At 46.5% G+C, this 19849-nt stretch overlaps 1 protein-coding gene across 1 annotated transcript; it reads right to left on the bottom strand.

The window, feature by feature from the left end:
• Positions 1-67: 67 nt before the first annotated feature.
• On the bottom strand, positions 68-19114 carry HMGXB3 (HMG-box containing 3; the record flags this gene model as incomplete). The annotated part of the gene is made up of 18 exons (XM_084268519.1): positions 68-2005; positions 2552-2761; positions 3159-3275; positions 3681-3814; positions 4675-4894; positions 5491-5675; positions 5943-6074; positions 6671-6798; positions 8200-8501; positions 10160-10309; positions 10773-10871; positions 11404-11501; positions 11728-11903; positions 12262-12674; positions 14840-14971; positions 16688-16786; positions 18429-18603; positions 18969-19114. The coding sequence occupies 18 exons, from the start codon at positions 19112-19114 to the stop codon at positions 1535-1537; spliced, it is 3387 nt and encodes a 1128-aa protein (XP_084124645.1). The 3' UTR covers positions 68-1534.
• Between the last annotated feature and the right edge of the window lie 735 nt (positions 19115-19849).

Here is a 19849-nt window from a genome sequence, read left to right as displayed (position 1 = left end):
CGTTCCCACTGCAGGTCTCTAGGTCTTCTGCCCACAAAAGAAAACCCAAGTCACTTAGCCAGTTTCACCCCCAAAATTGGAGATAATTTAATAAATTTTATGACTGACTGAAAAAAGTCACTAATGTCTCTTATAATAAGTTAATGTTCTGAACAGAAAAACCCCAAGCCATAATTACTGTGTTTGCTCAGACTCAATACATTTACTTTAACAGTATGGTACTCAGTAGGTTCCCCTTCACAGAAGGGAGTTTTCAACCACACCACAAGCCTCTGAATCGTCCCCACCGCTCACTCAGACAAAACAAACTCACTGGGTGGCAACTCAGCAGTCCAGCATCCCCCTCCTCTCCTCTGCAGGTCACAACAAACATCATCCATCCACCTGCACTGTCATGGCCATAGCAGCAAAAGGGAGCTGGCAGCAAACACACACAGAGCACAACCACAACCCAGGGTGCTCTTGCCAGACATGCTGTAGGTCTCAGCCTGACTCCTCTCAAGGAGCTGATAAAGCACCCTGAGCAGCATGATGGGCAAAGGAAACACCTGACAGAGGGCTGAGGTTGCACATGTGGATGCAGATCTCTCAGTGCCTACCCCCAGGGAGGAATCAAACCCTGCTCGCTCTGGTGATGGTGCATTCATTGTCTCTCCTCAATCCCAGGGTCTTTGTGATTCTCTTCTAAACAGTGTCCAAGAAGACAGCACCGGAATTTTGAGTGTCCTTCACTCCCTTTCTGCAGCTACCACCCTCCACAGTGCTCACACTGCCCCCTGTCCCCTGGGGCTCACCCGGTCACTTCTTACCTTAACACCCAGAATGCTTTTCCCTCACTGTATGTTTCAGTTTCTGAATTATTAGTGCTTATGTGAAGGGACAATTCTAGAAACTCTGTGCAGCCAAAGCACCCACAATCCCAGAGCCAGAAGCTCAGCCTCCAGAGGCTCCCCAGACGCAGCACAGTAAAGCTGCATGGCTCCTCCTCAACTGAAGACTCCCTGCATAGCCAATGCACACAAAAGCTCTACAAGATTTCCAAGCAGGAGTCAGTGTCTTAAACTAATCTGCTCAGAACATTTTGGGGGAAGCCACCTTAGCTGTCTGCCTTTCCTGCCCGCTCCCACAGCCCCAGCCCTGCCACCAATATGCACAAAGCAGTCAACAAGCAAGATTCAGAGTTAACACATCTGTGCACACTCCCTGCTCCCAGGCAAGCGTCTCCCTTCTCCCCTCGCCAGCCGCAGGGTGGGCAGCGCTTCACACCGCTCAGCGGCAGGTCCATCGCACACCTCGGGAGGCAGTTGTGGCCTTCAGCAAGGGGGGTGACAGAGCCACGCTCACAGCAGCTGTGGTGGCACTCTGGAAGCACACAGCTCTTTGGTCATTAACAGCAGTCAGAGCCACCAGAATCACACCTCCAATCTGTAAAAATAAAACCCTCAAGCCAGACAGCTGCCCAAACCTTACAGAAGCTGGACCAGCCCACCCATCCACGAGACCAGAGAGAGAAACCAAGGAGCCGTTTTGTTACTCAGCAGCCTCTCTCATCCTCCTGCTTCCCCTCTTCATCCTCTTCTGTTTCTGTTTTAATCTGGGCCACGCCGAGCCGGTAGAGAGCATCGCGAATGACCACCTCCCCAGGCTGGCAGCTCTGCACGATCTCCTGGATCTGCCTGTTCACGATTTCCCTGCTGGTGAGGAAGTCCATGAGGCGGTTGTAGAGGTAATAGTGTGTGGCATTCTCGAAGGTGATGGGCCTCTGGCGGACGCTGCTGGTTCTGCTGTCGCTGATGGCAGCGATGATGGCGCTGTAGGGCTCCAGCTCTCGGCACAGGGAGATGCAGTGGTGCCGAGCGGTTGGATCTTGCTGGGTGTTCTGCTCCGAACCCATGTGAACAATTCGGCGTGCAGAGGACTTGGTGATGGGGTGCTGAACGGAGTGCTCAGCCACAGTCATGTCTACACTGTAGTGCTGGTCAAGCAGCTCAGGGCAGGACACATACTGGGAGAGAGAGAGACACACCAGGTAGAACAAGAAGCAACTTGCACACAACCAAGAACAAGATGCAACTACCACTGCTGAAAAGGACAGAGGGAGAGCTACCTGATTCAGGTTTCCCCAAATGCCACAGAGGTGGTTCTGTCAGTCTCTTCCCCCTCACATGCCCTCAGAGCTAATCCCAAGGGAGCAGCAATCCCCCTTCCCCTCCCATTTCCCAAGCATTATCAGTAGTTTGAGAGAGTGAGTCATGTCAACACAAGCTACACGCTCCACAGTTCATGAGTGGAACTGTTACTGTGCTCTTCCAGCACAGCTCTTTTTATTAAGGAGCATCAACCTAACACAATGCAACACTCAACACTTCCTGCTACGCTCAGAAGCGATGCACTGGCAAAGCTGTGGGTGGGGGATGATTATCAGGACGTTACCTTGAGGCACAATGCTGGTTACGTCCATTTTTTTAATTATTGCTTTTGTTAATCTTAAATCTTACTTGAAGCTTTGCCATATTGGACTGACAATAGCACAAAAGTGAACTTAACTAACCGTTGGAGGATCCATGGGGTCAGAGAAGCAGCCCTGGTTTTTCCCCCACATCTGGGAAGTCAGCCCAGGACAGCAGATGTCTGCACACAGTGCCACTGAAGAGGCTGTGTCAACAACGTACACTGGAGGCCAGTGACGTGAGGAAACCAACAAGTCCACATGATCCCGGGCATTTTCTCTTCTTACTATGTACTTAGAGCCACACACAACCTGGAAAGAAAAGGTTCATCACCAAACAGCATGATAAAACCAAAAACTTATGGAAAAAAACAATAAAAAAAATAATTCAGCTTCAATTATTCCAGGCAACAGAGTAACCAGACAGTTACTTCTGCTAAAGATACTCTGCTTCCTCCTCATACACATTCACTTTATCCTCTTCAGGAAGAGGTGACAACTCCATCAGCAACATCAAAACCAGGCTTCAGATCACTAGTTGATCCTGAAGTCTCCTGCAGGACTACACGTACTCCAAGCCCCCAGAGCAGAGTGTTTCATGCCCAAGGCTCAGAGATGCCCACTCTGTTGCTTTTATTTAATGAGGAGGGTCCACACAGGTTAAGTGAGACAAAGCAAGAAAAAGCCTTGTGAATCCAGCCTTCCTTACCTGATGTGGACACACTTTGTAGATTTTCCCTCCTGTGTGATGAGCAGAGGACTGTGTGATGCTTGTCCCGTTCTGTACAAACTCATAGAGGGCCAGAAGGGAGTAGCAGAGCTGGTCCTAGAAAAGACATGCCCCAGAGACAGTCTGTATGCAGCTCAAATGAACAGATTCCCCCAAAGAGGGAGAAGGCTGGAGACAAGGTCTCCCAAATCCTAATTTGCACTTCATCCAGTAACTCCTTAATCCCACACTCAGCACCGTGAGGCTGACAAGCAATTAATCGATGCTGAGCCTGTGACAAGGTAATTACAGCCTTCCTTTCTTCTAGCCCACAAAGGTTCAATTTATTTCTCCCTGTGTAAGTTACCCTGCAATCTGCAGGCGCTCACTTCTAACCCTCCCCTGCCCTCAGTGAGGTTGGATGAGAAGTTAATTATCTAGGATGGCAAGTGTGAACGAGGGAAAGACAGTGAAGAACAGCTCCACTCCTGCAGGCTTCTGTGTGGGCAAACAAGCCATTACCTTCGTATCTGAAGCCTCCCAGGGGATGCCACACTGTGTCAGAAAGCTGTGCAGCTCTTCCTCAGTGTAAGAGCTTATCAGCTCAAGCCTGAAGTTTTCTTCCTGAAGGAGCCTCACCAAGGCACTCCCATTACCTGCAAAGGCAGGGAACAAGTCTCAGCACTCATTCTCAGCAAGGAAAGTCACCAAAATAGCTTCTTCTGAAGACTAAAGAGGCAAAGGCTGCGTGACAACTGCCAGTGAGAGAGCACTGTGCATAGTCCTGTTCCCGAAGCGCGTCACAGCCCACGCTTCTCTCAAACTACTCACTAGTGAGGTCACAGGCCGAGCCCAGCAGAGCCGCAGACTCCGTGGGCACTTGCCCATCCTGTCATCTGTAACCTGTAGATGATTGGCTGCACTGATGTGAGGGTACGTGCGTGCCAGGAGTGCAGAGAAACACGACTCCAGCCTCTGGAGCTCCACTTCCACAAAAGCCCAAGTAGCCCTTCTGCAGCTCAACACAACCAGCTGCAGCCTTGTCTGCAAAGGCAACCCATATACCCTGCAAAGCCAGTTTTCCTTCTTATACCCAATACCCAAACCATTAAGGGAACTGGGTACTAACTAAATTTAGCTCTCGTATATCTGAGCTTATGCAGCCCGTGGTTTCTTGTTATGTGCAGTCAATGCCCTGGATATACCGAGTGTTGACAACACTGAGCGGGACTAACACATCCATCTCCCAACCTGAGATTGTGATGCTGAGATACCAGGCCCTCCCTGCAGCTTTCACAGTCCAAGTATCAATTCAACACAAAGCAAATACTGACATTCAAGTTGCAACTTTGTCCTGAGAACAGCTGAACTCAGCCCAGCATTCTTGCCTTCTCTCAGCAGGTGTAATGCTTAAATTGTCATGCAATCATCAACTCCCAACATTAAACATCACCAGAAGACCGAAGTCACTGTCACAACAAAGCAATCCCTCAAAAACCACAACCTCAGCAGTTACCTGGCACTGGCTGTGCCTCCAGGTTCTTGTCCTTCTCTGTGTTGATCACCATCGCTCCTCTCATCAGCGGAGGGAAGAAAGGGGCAACAATAGAGGCGTCAAACTTTGTGATGGGGATGCTAGAAGGAAAAGCCACCTGCTCAATCACCTCTGTCTCCATCGTGGACCAGAAGTCTTCTACATTCACTTCACTTGATGACAAGAACTCTGGCCAAGTGAACTAGAAAAAGCAAGAAATACCCCAGTCAAATACCAATAACCACAGCTCATCATGCAGTTCTGTGCCAGCCTGAGTCCAAGCATGGGGATTGCCCAGGAGCGTGCTCATCCCCAAATACAAGAGGATTTCAGACCTGTAGAATTCCCCACAATCACCTTCTGTTGGATGAGAGTCAAACCCATTTATTTGGCATAAAAGACATGCCACATACTACTAGTGGGGTTTTTTTCCTCCCCATTAGAGAAGCCAGCACCTGAGGGAAACTGCTGATGGGGGAAGGGGAGGAAACCACCTTCGTGTCAAAGGAAGAAGGCCAAGTTCAGTAACTTCCATCCAAGATGCCTACTGCCAAAGGTTGCTGGACAAAAGCTGTGGTCCAGGGACAGAAGATCTTGTTTTCCCCAAACCATACATCAACACCTCTAAGAGGAAGTGCAGGCATCACCACTCCAGCCACATCCTCTTGCCAGGCATCAGCAGAAAACTGCTCACAAAGGTCTCGTGTAATTACTGTGCATTACAAAGACCAGAGTCAGCAAAAGTCATTATAGTCTGCTTTGAACACAAACAGGATATGAAGTTTGTGAAAAGCCTACCTCTATATTTTTCAGTGCCAGGACATTTTCCACATTCCTCTGGGCTATCTCCACCTTGGGGGTTATGCCACAGATCCCACAGATCATGTCGTTGTAATCCCGGACCGTTAGGCATTCAAATGCCCAGTAGCCATTGCACAGCAGTTCCTGGAGCTGAACCTGCTCATCGGGGCTCAGGCTTTTTTCTGAAACAAGAACATGCCACTGTTATAGCTTTCACTTCCTAAAGTCAGTGGAGAGGTGGCAGAACTCTCCTATGCAGAATGAAAACAAACCAGTCCTCCAGAGAACTGCTGCAAAGAACTGGTCATAGAGGCACTGCTGGATTTAGGAAGTGATTTAACAGAAACATACCATACCAGAAGAGGCGAGTTTTGCTTTTTTGTACCCAAACAATCACCAGCAGGTCACAGTTTCGTGTGTTATGATAAAAAACAGGAAAGAAAACCCACCAGTTTGCTCCTGAACAGAGTCGAGAATGTTGCTAACAGCCACTCTGGGATCCTCTCCAAGTTTAATGTGGTTTCGGATTGCAAACAGAAGATCCAAGCTCACCAGCAACTTGTTGCCCACATTGAAAAGGCCTGTGGTTAAAACAAGATGGTTATTGTCTCTAGGGTTCCAGATCTTCCTTACAAGGAAATATCTCCTCTACTGATAGGTAAAATATGAGCATGGTTTGGAGGATAATGGAAACAGGTGGATAGTGCTTCTGGGATTGCTCCCCTGCACGTTAGCAAGATTAGTTTCTTTCATAGATGTGCCTTTAAATTTAGAAAGCTACAAGGAACAGCAACCAATCCATCTCCCCAGCTCCATGCTGCCTTGCAGGAGGCCCACAGTGACTGCCACTCGAGTCTTGCCTGTCACAGGTTACGACCTCAGGGGGTGCCTGCCAAATTCAACACTTACCACTTACAGAGAGGAGAACCAACACCAGTGAAACAAGGCAGAGCTTTCCTCATGAAAGCATTCACGTGTGTTTGTCTCACTAATACAGATTTACTTGCAAAAGGAACATAAGAATAGCACAAGTAAAAACCAATTCAAGTTTAATACACTGGGGCAGGGAACAGGCTTTTCTGTGTACATCCAGCGAGTGCCCTGACACAGCCCCAAGGCTTACGAAGGGTTTAGAGAGTAGCCATGCTGTAAGCTGATGTGTTTACATTCTTCCTACCTGTGTAAATATCAGTGAAGCTGTGAAGGGCCAGACACTGCAGGTTCAAGCACACTTTGACCTGAGCTGTTACCACCTGCAGTCTATTAGCTGTCAGCAGCCAGCACTCTTGAGGACCAGCGAGGGAACTGCAACAGACAATAAATGATGACTTAGTGAGTCAAATCAACAGGTTTTTCAGTCCAGTCCTGCAGTAACTTACAATGTTCTAGCTGAGATCAGTTTATTAGAATGTCAGCCTAAGCCAGTTCACATCATGTCACACCAGAAAAAGTTACATTTTAAAACAGATTCCCCCAGCAGAGCCAAGTCACTGCTCGCATTCCTGAAACAGCACTACAGCACCTCTCCAGCTCCACACATCAGGCATGTAGAACTGGAGAGTTGGAAAAAAATCTACATTGCCAGCTGTGAGAGAGGTGTCAGCTCTGCTGCTGCAGGGCAACAAGTGGTGACTAGTAACACTTTGTACGTGACAGCCTGTCCCTGCACACACAGATTCAGAACAGCCTGCTCCTCCAGAGCACAGCTGCTGAGGAGGAAGTTCAGACAGGAAAATGCCAGTTGTGCCCCTGTGGCAGAAATACAGCTGTCCACCTGAGAAAATAAGAATCAAAGTCAAAGCTAGCTCCCTCCCACTGGTGGGGGTTTAATTAGAGAGGCCCATGCTTGCACCACTGCCTTCAGCACAGCACTGAAGCAAAGATTTACAACGTGCAGTATCTCAAGGTGAGGGACAGGACAGAAGATAACACTGTTATGCAAAAATTCCTGAGTATAAAATGTATCTCTGCTGGAAAAGTCCACGTTAGTACTAGCCTGAGCAAAGCAAACATCCTTAATTGGTATCCAGAAATTTTTTTTGGTTGATGAAAGAAATGCAACAGTAAACTACGTGACATTTTGCTGTGGGAAACATTTCAGCTCAGGGTTTTGGCAAAGAGAGGATGTCTGCAGACTCAGGGAGGAGATATCCTACTGGCTTTTACACAAATCTAGTTAAGGTAATCTAGCCTATAGACTGGTAATTTCTGAACGTCCTTCAGGTTTCAATTTGTTTATTTGCCCAAAACAGGATTCACTTGAGCCCACATTAAGCCATGACAAGAATGAAAACATTATAAGCAAAAAGCTCCACACAGGAAATAGTCACATTAGGGAGAGAAAAGGAAAATCACATAATGCACATCTATAATCCACAATTTTGCCTCTGTCAGCCTCAAAACATCAGACTGGAAAACAAAGGAGGGCTGTCCAACGAAAAGATCCTGTTTCAAGAAAAATAATACACTTAGATGTCACTCTTTGACCAAGATCTCCTGATGCACAGAAACGGTCACCGTGACAGACTACGCTGCATAGGAGAAACAGAAACAGCTAAACCCTCTCCATACACATGTAGCTTACTCAGCATCACTCAAACCAACTTCAGCACCAGGGGCCTAAAGCAAATGTGATTTCAGGCACGTTGGTAACACAGAATATCAGCACGAGTTTGAAAGAGTCACAAGTCTAAAACAGAATCTTACTTCTGTCCCCCTTTGAACAATGGGCTGTTACAGAGGAGGCACTGCGCAGATGGAGACTCATAGTAGTTTGACCAGGAGGTCTGCTCTATGGTGACTGTCTCCTCACTCACGTTGGACAGGATGAGCCGCGAGCTGTTGAGCTCGTGGATGAGCGTGAAGACCTCGGCCAGTTCCGACTCGTTCTCTGGGATCTGCAGCACCTTGCGCAGCAGCTGCAGGGTGGATTGGCGCTGGATCTCTTTCTGGGACGGGCTTAGGGGCTCGCTGGTGTTCAGCACGTCAGGCTGACCTGGACTGACCTCCTAGAATGCAAGGCAAACACATATTCAGCTAAGGATGAAATATTAAGAAGCCCAAAGAAGTCATAAAACCCGGCAGAAACACAGTAACCTTTGTACCCAGTAGACAACCTCTACTCCACCACTCAATCACTGACCCAGAGAGTAGCTTCAAGCTACTTCACCAAAAACACTTTATTAAGCCTTTCAGGACCTCCTGTAATATCACTAGACCACCACAGATTTTGCCACTAAACTGAAGCATACTGCAGAGCTGGAGGATCAAGAGGGTGAAAACAACCACTGACAGGTTTATAAACACTTCAGTAATGCTGGGAATCACCACTGCCTCTCTCCACATGTTACCAAGCACTTTCTCCTGTATAACACGTTCAGCCACAGCAGTCCACACACCTCTCCAGAAGTTAGAGAAGACAAGTGCTGAATGAGCACTAGGGGCTGCAGTGTAGGAATACTCTAATCAATTACAACTGATGAACTACAGTCCTTAGACACCCCCACCACACATATGCTATCAAGATAAAATGCACAGAGGAATCAAACTCTAGAAGAGCAAGAACACAGAAGCTAATCTGTTTAATCACTTAAACTCTTCTGCCAACGTTTCAACCTGGTTTTCCATCTAGTCTAGCAATGAAATAAATGATCAGCCCAAAGCCCAGAGAAAACAAAGAATTGTGTGGCAGGAATGTTATTTAGAACCAGAAAAAAAAAAAGGAAAAATAAGTAAATGAGGAAGAGACAAGCTGCACGCCTCTCAAAAGGCAAGCTGAGCTAAGCTCAGTGCTGTTCCTTACACAGCTGCTTATGTGTGAGTTTCACATAGGCCACTTCAGTTTGTTTGTTAGTTTGAAAAAGCACTACACAAAGTCTGCTTTGAAGAACATGAAAAAACAAGTGGAAGAGTCCTTTTACCACACAGGCTAAAACACAGTCTATATGCTGAGTGGACGTTTTAGCTAAGAACAGAACAGCTTCTTTTTTTAAAAAAAAAAAAAAAATTGAAGAAAATAATTCTGCATGAAAAAAGCTAACCTTAGAAACTTCTAATGCAAAAACCCCCCAAACCCAAACCAAACTCACCCCAGAATTCATTATTTATACCCATGTAGAACAGCAGACAACTGCAAAACTTCTTTCTACAGCAGAAAAAATACCCTACATCTAGAAATAAATTCAGGCTGGAAGTAAAGCTGCACTACAAAACCCTAAAAATAGGAAGCTCTAGTAGAAGATGTACTAACTCAGTCGACATTAGCCACAAACTGGTCACAAAGCAGAGCATATCTGGGAGTTTCTTGGTGAAGTCTGAAGTTCAACAAAGCTGACACAACAAATGTGGCTTCAGGGGTGATTTCCCCAGCATGCACAAACACACCATAAGCTTTTTAAGCTACAGAGACATCCAGTGGTAGCACTGAGTGCATCCAGTCTCATTCTCAGCCTGCCTGAAGCACCACTGTTGCAGGAGTTGGGCAGTACAAGCGTCATCACAAGTACCGTCAACAGGATGTTATTCTGTTAGAAAAGCTTATCAGAAGGAGGAAAAAAATAAAGAGAAAACAGAAAAGAACACATTCCCATGGGCATTTGCAAACTGAAGTACTCCCCTGCCCACCCCACGAGAGCCATTCCATAAGACAAACCCTTCTGAACCTTACCAGGGGTTTAGCTGTTTTCTCAGCTCTGTCTTTGGCGAGATTGTACCCGCAGCTGGGACAGACCCGGGGTTTGTGCCTGTTGGTATACACGTAGCTACAAGAGGGGTTCTTGCATTTCCCTCTGCCACGTGATGTTGCCAGTCCCAAATCCTGAATGACACAAAAGAAAGCTGTTTGCTGACCTTGACTTTTAGATGCCTAAGAGATTCTAGAACAGTCTGCTTGAGCATCACATGCTTTTCCCCCACTTTATAACAGCTGGTTTCAAGGTCAAACAGCAGGCAGAGTATTTTAACTGGTGCTCAAACTTATTTTGGAGCCAGTTCCAGGCACCACAAACACTCACACATTAAAATCATTCAGAAACCACTGATCCTCCTTGCTGAACTCGAGGAGGGGATGGGGATTACGCTCAGGCATGAAAAAAAATCCAGTTCTTGACAAGGCCCCAAACATGACTGCAAGAGGGTACAGTCACCCTGGATTACATCAACAGATGACAAAGTAGATTGTCTCACATTAAATAAGAGACATTTCTGCAAGTCAGTAAAACCAAAGCCATGGTCTCATCCCAGAGATGATGCCCAAATCAGACCATGTGAAAAATACTCACCAAAGTTACGGTGCAGCTGTACTTGTAGGAGGGGAATATGTCTGGTTTGACCTCCACAACTTTAACCTGAGATGCCCGGCTGGTCAAAGCACTTTGGAGCTGGAGATTGAAAGCAGGAAAAAGAACACCCATGAGACACCTACTACTGAATACATACATCCTATAAGCAATACCTATTAGCCTTTTTTCCCCCCGAGAAATCAATTACTGTTTATCTAATATCGAAGGACTACCAACACACTGTTTTGCATACTAAGGCATTAGAATTCAAACAGAAGCATTTCAGCATCTTGGTGTACTCAATGTATTTCACAGGTGAAAGCCTCTGCACTCAGTGCCACATGTCAGGTTGTCAGAACACTAGCAGATCCCCAAAACATCTTCAGAAAGCAGCTGTGGGGGTTCTCAAAGCAGCCAACAGAAGGATTGTTCAACAGCATCTATCAGCGCAGTTCCTACACTAGCATTTGTGCTGCTTCCAAACACCTCACAAAAACTGTCAGTCCCAGTTCTTGTCATCATAAGTCTGCTACAATGTTCTATTTCTCAAAACTCAGGTCATGTCCCTCACCTGGGGGAAAAAAAAATCCAATGGAAAACAATAGACATCTGAAGAACAACCCATAGGTACCTTTCGCTCCTCAGCACTTGGTGGCTGCAGAATCGACTGACCCAGTTGTTTCAGTGTACTGGGCTTCAAGCCTGATGTTCTCACAGGGGAATGCTTGTCTTGAAAGAGAAAAGGATGCAGCAGGTTAGATAGGAGAAAACAGGTCCTGTTTCATTCTGACATCTCTTGTAAACGCTACCAGAGTCATGTGAAGTTTCTTCTCTGAACTCAAAATGACCCAAGCAGGTGTTTCCCTTCAGAAACATCTTATTATTCAACAGAGACAACTTCAACGTGGTGAGGAGAGAACCACTCCCAAAGCATACCAGAGAACACTGCTTTTACCAGTATTCACAAAGGCCTGTCTGTTGCTAGGCTGCTCAGTGCTGGCTTCCCTCCCCACGCTGGCGGGTGCAGGCAGAATGGCTCGCATGGGTCTTGCTGCAGCCAGCAAGGAGGGCTTGGGTCTTGGTTTACTCTTTCCTTCTTGTACTTTGTGTGTAGCAGCTGGAGCATCAATTCTGAAAGACAAGAGCTACAGTTGGAAAAGAAATCCTCCCTTGACCTCAGTTTTCTTCTCTTCCTTGAACTGTGCTTTATCAGCACAGTGATCACAGCTACTGCAGTAGAAAGGGAAACGGTGCTAAGGATATCTTGGCTCTGTGATTGCAATTTAATTGTCACTTAGAAAAAAAAACCCAAAAACTAGCGCTGATGGACAAAAATCTGAAAGGAACAATCTTGAACTGGCAGAAAACAGACAGCAAACAGAACAGGTCTTACAGGAAGCACTGCCAACAGCCTTCAATTTCTTGGATTAGTCCCACCAGCACGCAACAGGCATCATATGCTCCCCTAACATATGGAAAAATGACTCACCCCATTGGTTTTTTTGCAGATGCATTTGGACTTGGCACCTCAGAAGACGGTGGCATCCCCAGCCCTACGTTATCTTTTTCTGCCGGCTTCAAAGAAGAGTCTCCTTGCCGTTGGCTCTCTTGACCCAGCATCACCCCAACAGCACTCCCTCTGTCTTCAGCAGGCACATTGTTTGCAAGAATGTGAGCCTCAGAGATGATCACTTCCTCCCACTCAGTCTCCTGCATTTGCCCTCCAACAGGCACAGCGTTCAGCAGCTGGCTGACAGCTTCAGAGCTCTCCAAGGCTGACCTGGAGGTGCTCTCGCTGACAGCTGCTGGTTCGGTGCACACTGACTGCTGACCTCTTTTAGCTGCTGGAGTTTTAAGAGAGGTGCCTGAATTTGGCTCAGATTTGCTTTTTGGTTGCTTTTCCTGGAGACAAAGAGACAGCCTCATTTCAGAACTTTAGGCTTTCACAGATAAGTAAGTTCCCTTCATACATGCCACATTTGCCATGATCTATTTAATGCTGCATCATAACAACCACATCCCGAGTGCTGAAGCAGTGAACTGTACAAGAGCAGAAAGACATCATCTCCTACGGCAGCAAAGTCCCTGTTCACATTTTATTTAGCCTCCTGGCCCTTCAGGTATTATTTTTAGACACTGTTTACTTTGAAGAATCAAGTCTTTCTTCAACTCTCTCAAATACCACCATTAGCATCAACATGACAAACTCACCCACCACCCTCTGTAACAAGGACCCACCTCCCACACTCCCCTCTCACAGCTCCAGCTCTCTGACGCTGTCAGTTCTTCCACACTACTGAGGAACCAAAGGGATACTGAACTTGTCTCATTTGGATACCCACGTTCAGAAAAGCACGTGCTTGAGAGAGTCAGGAAAGAGAGAATTATCCAGGAAGCTTTTTTGACTTTAAAATAAAAGTTACCTGCAAGACTCAGGCTACAGAAGCCATGTACTGGGGTCCACAAAGATATGACTGAACACTGAATTGGTAATATGCAAAGAGATATGGAATCAAGAGTTTCTGGCATGATAAACACAGTAATTCTAGGCTCTCTAGAGTTCTACTCAGGACCATCTAGGTTTTTAAAATCAGGCATCTTCTAACCTAGTCCATTTTCTACCTAAGGAACAGGAAGTATGTATATAGTTTCAGTTCTACTGATGTTATTAGTGGTTAAAAAAAATGCTGCTGCCTGTTCTTCCCAAGGCATGACACCATAAAAACTAGTGAACTGTTTATGTAAATGTGTTAGCAGAAAAGCAAAATAATACTGAAAGCCAGAAAGAAAATTCCCTCTAAAACCTTTTAATTCTGACCAACATAGGATTTAACAGGAGTAGGCATGTCATATTCAGGCAGAAACATGTTGTCTCAACCACTCAGCTGCTTCAGCAGGTTTACAGAACAAAAGCTAAGAAGCCATCATCACTATTTAGATCCTACCACAGAAAAGCCCAGCCACCAGCTCAAACACTACAGAGTTTGGAATCTGCCCAAAAGAAGTTCTTGCCTTTAAACTCTCAGTGGCTCTAGACACAAAACAAAGCAGGTTCAGAATAAATCCATATAAAGTCACTGAATGTCAATGCAAATGATCACACTGAGAATATCCTCTAACTTGAGCCAAAGGAGCCTCGTTTCAGACAGAAATTTAATGAACATGCATCTGTTCAGAGCTACTAATTACCATGCTGTTGCCAAGGTTTAACAAGCAAGTGGGTTTTGTTCTATGCAGCTAGTAAAGATGCCAATAACTTAAGCAGAGTATCACATGGAAAAACTCTCCCACTCCAACAAACCTCACAACTTCACTAACATCTGGGAACCTCCCTCCAACCAAAGGTTGGAACATCATGAATGGTCAGACTCATGACCACAAGTCAAAGATAACCAACTGCACCTCAGCGTCCACTAGGTCAACTCTATCAGCTGGCTCCCAAAAGATCACATACCAACTACAGTTGAGAATTGTGCCATTTCTCTGTTGAAAAAATGATGTTGAAAGACCACAGAAAACCTCATTTGTAAAGCTTCATACAGATAAACCAGGGAGGGGGTTGAGTCACCTTCCCTGGATGTGTTTAAAAAAGGGCAGATCAGGTACTCAGGGATATGGTTTAGCATAGGACAAGAATGGTTGGACTTGATGATCTCAAAGGTCTTTTCCAACCATGTGATTCTGTGAAACGACCACAAAACAAACGATTTAACCCAATACCTGATGCTATAACCCAGCTCCCAATCCCTGCCTATAATGCAGGAAGAGGGCCAGAAGAATGAGTGCCCCTGCAATGACAGTGTTCCCAAACACAGCCCCATCTCTTCCCACACCATTACAAGCAGCATCTTTACCCAAGGCATGGTGATTCTGGGTCTGTTTCACCTTGGCTAAGTGTCCTCTGCAACAGTGACCTGCTCCAGCACAAGCACTGGACCAGAAGTGAAGGGATCAATTCTGGCATATCTGACCTCCTGTGCTAGATCTACATGTCCAGAAACATCACAGGCATTCACAAAATCAGTGCTCTCAGTGTGAAAAAATCAAGGAAAGAAAGGCAAATTTACCTTTGGGACCCATTTCCCTCCCAAGAAGTTCCCACACGTTGGGCATTTGGGTGGCTTATGCCTGGTGACATAAGTGAAGGAGCAGCCAGGATTGGTGCAGTTTCCATGGCCCCTGCGGGTATAGGTGGTTGTCTGAAACGAGAGTTGGCAAGAGTTTCTCTGCAGGGCTGAGAACACACAAAGCTGAGCTCATCATAAGCACTTCCCAAACATTATCCAGCAAATCCCCAGCCCTTTGCTATTATTCCTGTTACTGATGAACCACCACACAGTTGGATCAGAGTGAGTCAGCAGCGTAACTACTCTGAGCCGAAATGCTCATTCTATACAAATGCCTTTACTATTACCAGAATTTAGGTCAAATTGCAGAGTAGAGATTAACAACACATATAACCTGCTGGAGAAGCTCATCTTGCATTTACAATGGTGTAACAGTTCTCTTATGAATATGAAAAAGTCATTACAAGATGGTATGAAACAGATTCAAAGAGCAGTTCACAGCGAGGTAAGATGTGAGAACAGGGCAACAAGACTTGAAGACGAGCACTCAGGATACAGAGGCAGTTTTCAGCAGTAATTTGTTGTTGTATTCAGTGGTCAAATGCTCCCTGGTGCTTCACTGTAACTTGCTATAAAACTACTGTAACACCAGCAGCACCACCAGGCGCTATTTATAAAGACAACTAAAGCAGCACCTGGCATCTCTGCCAGGACAACTGCATCAACACACTGAGTTTTGGTCAGCACAGCGCTTGTCGACATTCTGTACTCAAGACTCCTGAGGGAGCTGCTGTGCTGTAAGTCCCCAACTATGGGTTTTTTTCTAAAAATGCAAGTGTTGCTATCAATGAGACAATTTAAGCTAGGTGCTTCTCCTCAGGAACAAAAACCTGAGGTATTTCCATTCTCCCTGAGACATCTGGAAGCGTCTCACGCCAGCACCACTAAAACTACCTGCAGTGTTCCACCAGCTGGAAGCACAGAGGACCTGGAAAACAGGATTTGATGCAAGCTTACACAACAAAAGGAGCTGCAGTGCTGACTGTATGATGAAATCCTACAATGACTACAGAAATGCAGTGGCTGGAGTGGGTAGATTAGAGAAATAAATACTGGTCTTCCTCATGCAGTGGGCTAGACAACTCTTTACAAGGATTCTCAAAACCTTAGGTCACTGCTCCTCTGCTGTCAGATGGCCGAAGTGACAGCCAGCCACAAGACTGGGGAGCTCACACATTCCTGTCACAAGAGCAGATCCTCACCCTTAACAGCAGGGACACTGGCATTTCATGAAGACAAATATACATCAAAGTAGAGGACTTTGGCAGATCACTGGCACAGGTTTCCCAGAGAGGTGGTGGAGGCCCCATCCTCAGAGACATTCAAGGTCAGGCTTGATGGGGCTCTGAGCGAACTGATGCAGTGAAGATGTCCCTGCTCACTGCAGGGGGTTGGACTAGGTGACCTTTCAAGGTCGCTTACAACCTAACACATTCTACCATTCTATGATTCTAGGATGTAGAAACAGCTACAAACAGCAGCACAGAAACTGCTGTTGGCCAGATGTGTTGTGATAACATTATCTACTACATCTGTTTCCAAGATGTCCTTGACGAAGAAAGGGGCAGAAACAGACCCATGTAAGACACCTGAAGAAGTCAAAGACCCCCATCAGCATACACAAGGCATAAAACCAGGGACAAGAAATCTATCAACTGTCATGATGACTCCAGATTAGATTATCTTTAAGAACTGGACCATGATCCCTTCTTACTCTATCATCTTTAAGACAAATCTCTAGTAATATGCCCATACCTTAAAATATCACAAATGCTCTCAATTTCTTACCAGTTTAATTGATGTTGGGTTCTCCACAACAGAATGAGCTGGCAAAGGTAACATAATGAACTGTGTAGCAGGTGTGGAGGAGCTACTCTCTTCAGTATCCTAAAATGAAGCCAAAGGGAAAATACTTGCAGAAAACAAGAGACATGGTGACCCGTGTCCCACCCTCCCAAGAACACTACCACTGAACATGTCTTGAGGACTGGTGAGATCAGAAAGCAGGAGAGAAGAGCAATCATTCCAAAAACAAGTCTTACCACATCTACTCTGTCAGTTACCAAACCCTTCACAGCTCGAAATGGGAAACAGCAGATCCCATTCTTCACAGAATAAGGTTTTTTATAACCAATTCCTAACACTCAAACTTAAAAGCTCCCTTCCACCTCTCTGCAACCAAGAAAACAGCTATAAGGTGCATAGATACATTTATTCTCCCCAAAGTCTTGTAGTCCAACTGTGGAACTCAGCCCATGCATTGTTCTAAGAAATAAGTTACAAAACCTCAAGCAATTAAGAGCTGAGTGATACCAGCACACGGCAGAGTCAATCTGCAAGCTGAGACACTGTCATCACTGAGCCACAAAAGTCACTGTTTCCCTCACCGCTGAGCGTAAGCACGGTGTGCAATACAGACTGTCATGCAGCCATCAAGGACCTTAAGTGAAACGTGTGAAACAGCACTGGGACATCTCAGGTGGGACGCTGACAGGAGTGTCACTAGAGTAACTCACCCTCCCCGTCACCACGGTCACCACAGACACACCATCTGCAACCTGAGGACGGGCCACGGCGATGCTGCCGTTGGCGATGTCTGCGGAGCTGCTCACCAAAGTCTCTTCAATAACCACCCGCGCGGTCTGATACGGTTGCCCTTCTACTTCCAAAGAAGCCTCATCCAAGAGGATATCCCCAGCCACCTTCTCTGTCACAGGCCCAACGTAGTGCGAGAGGACCTCCGATGCAACCACTTCCTCCACAGCATCAGGCTGCCCGAAGGCAGCCGTCTCTTCTGCCAGCCCTTCGATGGCGATGCACTGCTCAGAAACGCCAGCGTGGCCCGAGTCCACTGCAAGGATGTTCTGCACAGCGTCACGGGAGACATTTGTGACATTCGTGGGAGCTGTTAGCCCTTCGGGTGCTGCCTGTCCCTGTGTCACACACAGTTCCAGCGACTGCCTGCCCCTGTCCTCCTGAAGAGTGGTTTTGGGAATAATTATATAATCCGAGCGAGGAAGAATCTTACGGAAACCTGGAATGTCTGGAACTACTGCAGCTCGAGTGGAGACCTTGGAGTTCTGTTGGCAAAGATAAAACGAAGTATGGAATAAACAAATGTGAGAAGAGGAAAAGATTCAGCTCTCAATCCTGTTATTTTAGTGCCTAAAGTTCAAATGGTTTCCTGAAGTAGCTCGCGGGGAATTTCTCCACATGCCAGAGCCTGCTGAATCCCTCTCAGCCCTGGTTTTGTCATCCACTACCATCAATCACACTGAGGAAGCCATACAAAAATAGCTACCATCCCTGTCAGCGGGTACTAGACTTATCTGTCTTGAATTTCAAAATATTATCCCTTGACTGAAGAGAAGGCAGAGGCAGCAGCCTCACACATCGCTCCTCTACAGGCTACCCTAAGCAGAGATATGAACTGGAACCTGTAGTTAAGTGATTCCCACACACAACGTGCTTTGTGAGCAGTTAAGTGCCTCTTTTCACCTGTTAGAGAACCACTGGAAAGAAGACTTACCGGGTCCAGTCCCTCTTTTTCTAGCTTGGCTTTCTCCAAGTAATAGCTTTTTTCAGCCACACTGAGCAACCTCCAGCTCTCACTGATCTTTTTGTTGATTTCAGATTGAGGGAGGTGGGGGAGCTCTTGCTGTACTTTCAAGTAAATATCGTAATAGTAGAGGAGGTAAGCAGATCTGAAACACAACCAGAGACTGAAATGTTAACACCATTCTACATATATCCCTTCTGAACATGGAACCCACAAGGTTTACATTTGTCTCAAGGTCAAATTACAAACCCGTGATATTCTACTCTATTTGTAAACTGATTTTTTTTAAACAAATGAAAGCCAAGATTCTGAGGAGAACTTCTGCAGTAAAAAGGTTTGCCTGAGACAAATTATTCTGGGGGACACAAACTTTATATTGAGCAATAGTAGCATCCATAAAGGATGTCAGAGAGGGTCCAAAGCATCAGGCTAAATTTTTTCTATATGAAGTTTTTTTGAAATGTTTCAAGTTCACCCTTATCAGAAACAGGGAAAACCACCCCAACTTACCTAGGCTTTTTGGCTTTTTCTCCGTGATCACCAGTGCTTTTATATTTCTTTTTCTTCTTCGATGGCACTGGTGATGCATAAGTGTAAGTGCTCTCTATTTCCTCCATTACCACAGTTACTTCAGTGCCATCATATGGAGCCTCCATTGCTAAAACACATGCTTTGTGTTACACACTTGCAAAGCTATACAACGTTTCTCCCAGCAAAGACCACTCTTAATCACCTTTGTAAACTGACACCACCACTGATAGGTAAGTTTGACCTGTTAATTAACAAGGTAACCAGGCGTTGATTATTCATCTATTTTTAGAAGCTAATCCCTTTACTGCCATCAGCTCGGGATCATCAGACATTGCACTTAAAAGCTGCAGTACCCCACGAGCCTCTCAGATAAGTCTGTCAATCCAGAACCAGCCTCACACCCTGCACGGAGGTGTCTGGCTACAAGCTACCACAGCACACACAGGAAAAGGGAGGCCAGAGGCTGAATAAGCACAGAAGCCCCATAAACCTCTTACCCACCAGATCATCTCTGGGGCTCCTCAATTAACACCGATAACGGCTCCGGCCTCCACGGCACTGGGAGGCTGAGAAGCCGGGAGGAGCCCCAGGAGATAAGGGGCAGCCCTGCCCGGGCTCTGCGCAGCCCCGTGCCCCGCACCTCGGCCCCACGCAGCCGCTAATCCCGGGCAAGCCAAGGCCCGCTAACCCGAGGACCCGTCCCCTCCACTGCGCTTCGGCCCTGGCGCACCCTCCCCGCTCCCCAACCCCCGGGAAGGCCCCGGCGCCTCGGCCACTCACTGGGCAGCACCAGAGACGAGCGGTCGGGCAGGCAGCGAGCTGCGGTCACGTCCCAGCCGGGGCGCAGCGGCGCGGAGCAG

Source organism: Gallinula chloropus (assembly GCF_964237585.1).
Source record: "Gallinula chloropus genome assembly, chromosome: 10".
Taxonomy (NCBI): Eukaryota; Metazoa; Chordata; class Aves; order Gruiformes; family Rallidae; genus Gallinula; species Gallinula chloropus.
Note: the sequence above shows the minus strand (reverse complement) of the source record. Positions and strands in the feature narration are given on the sequence as shown.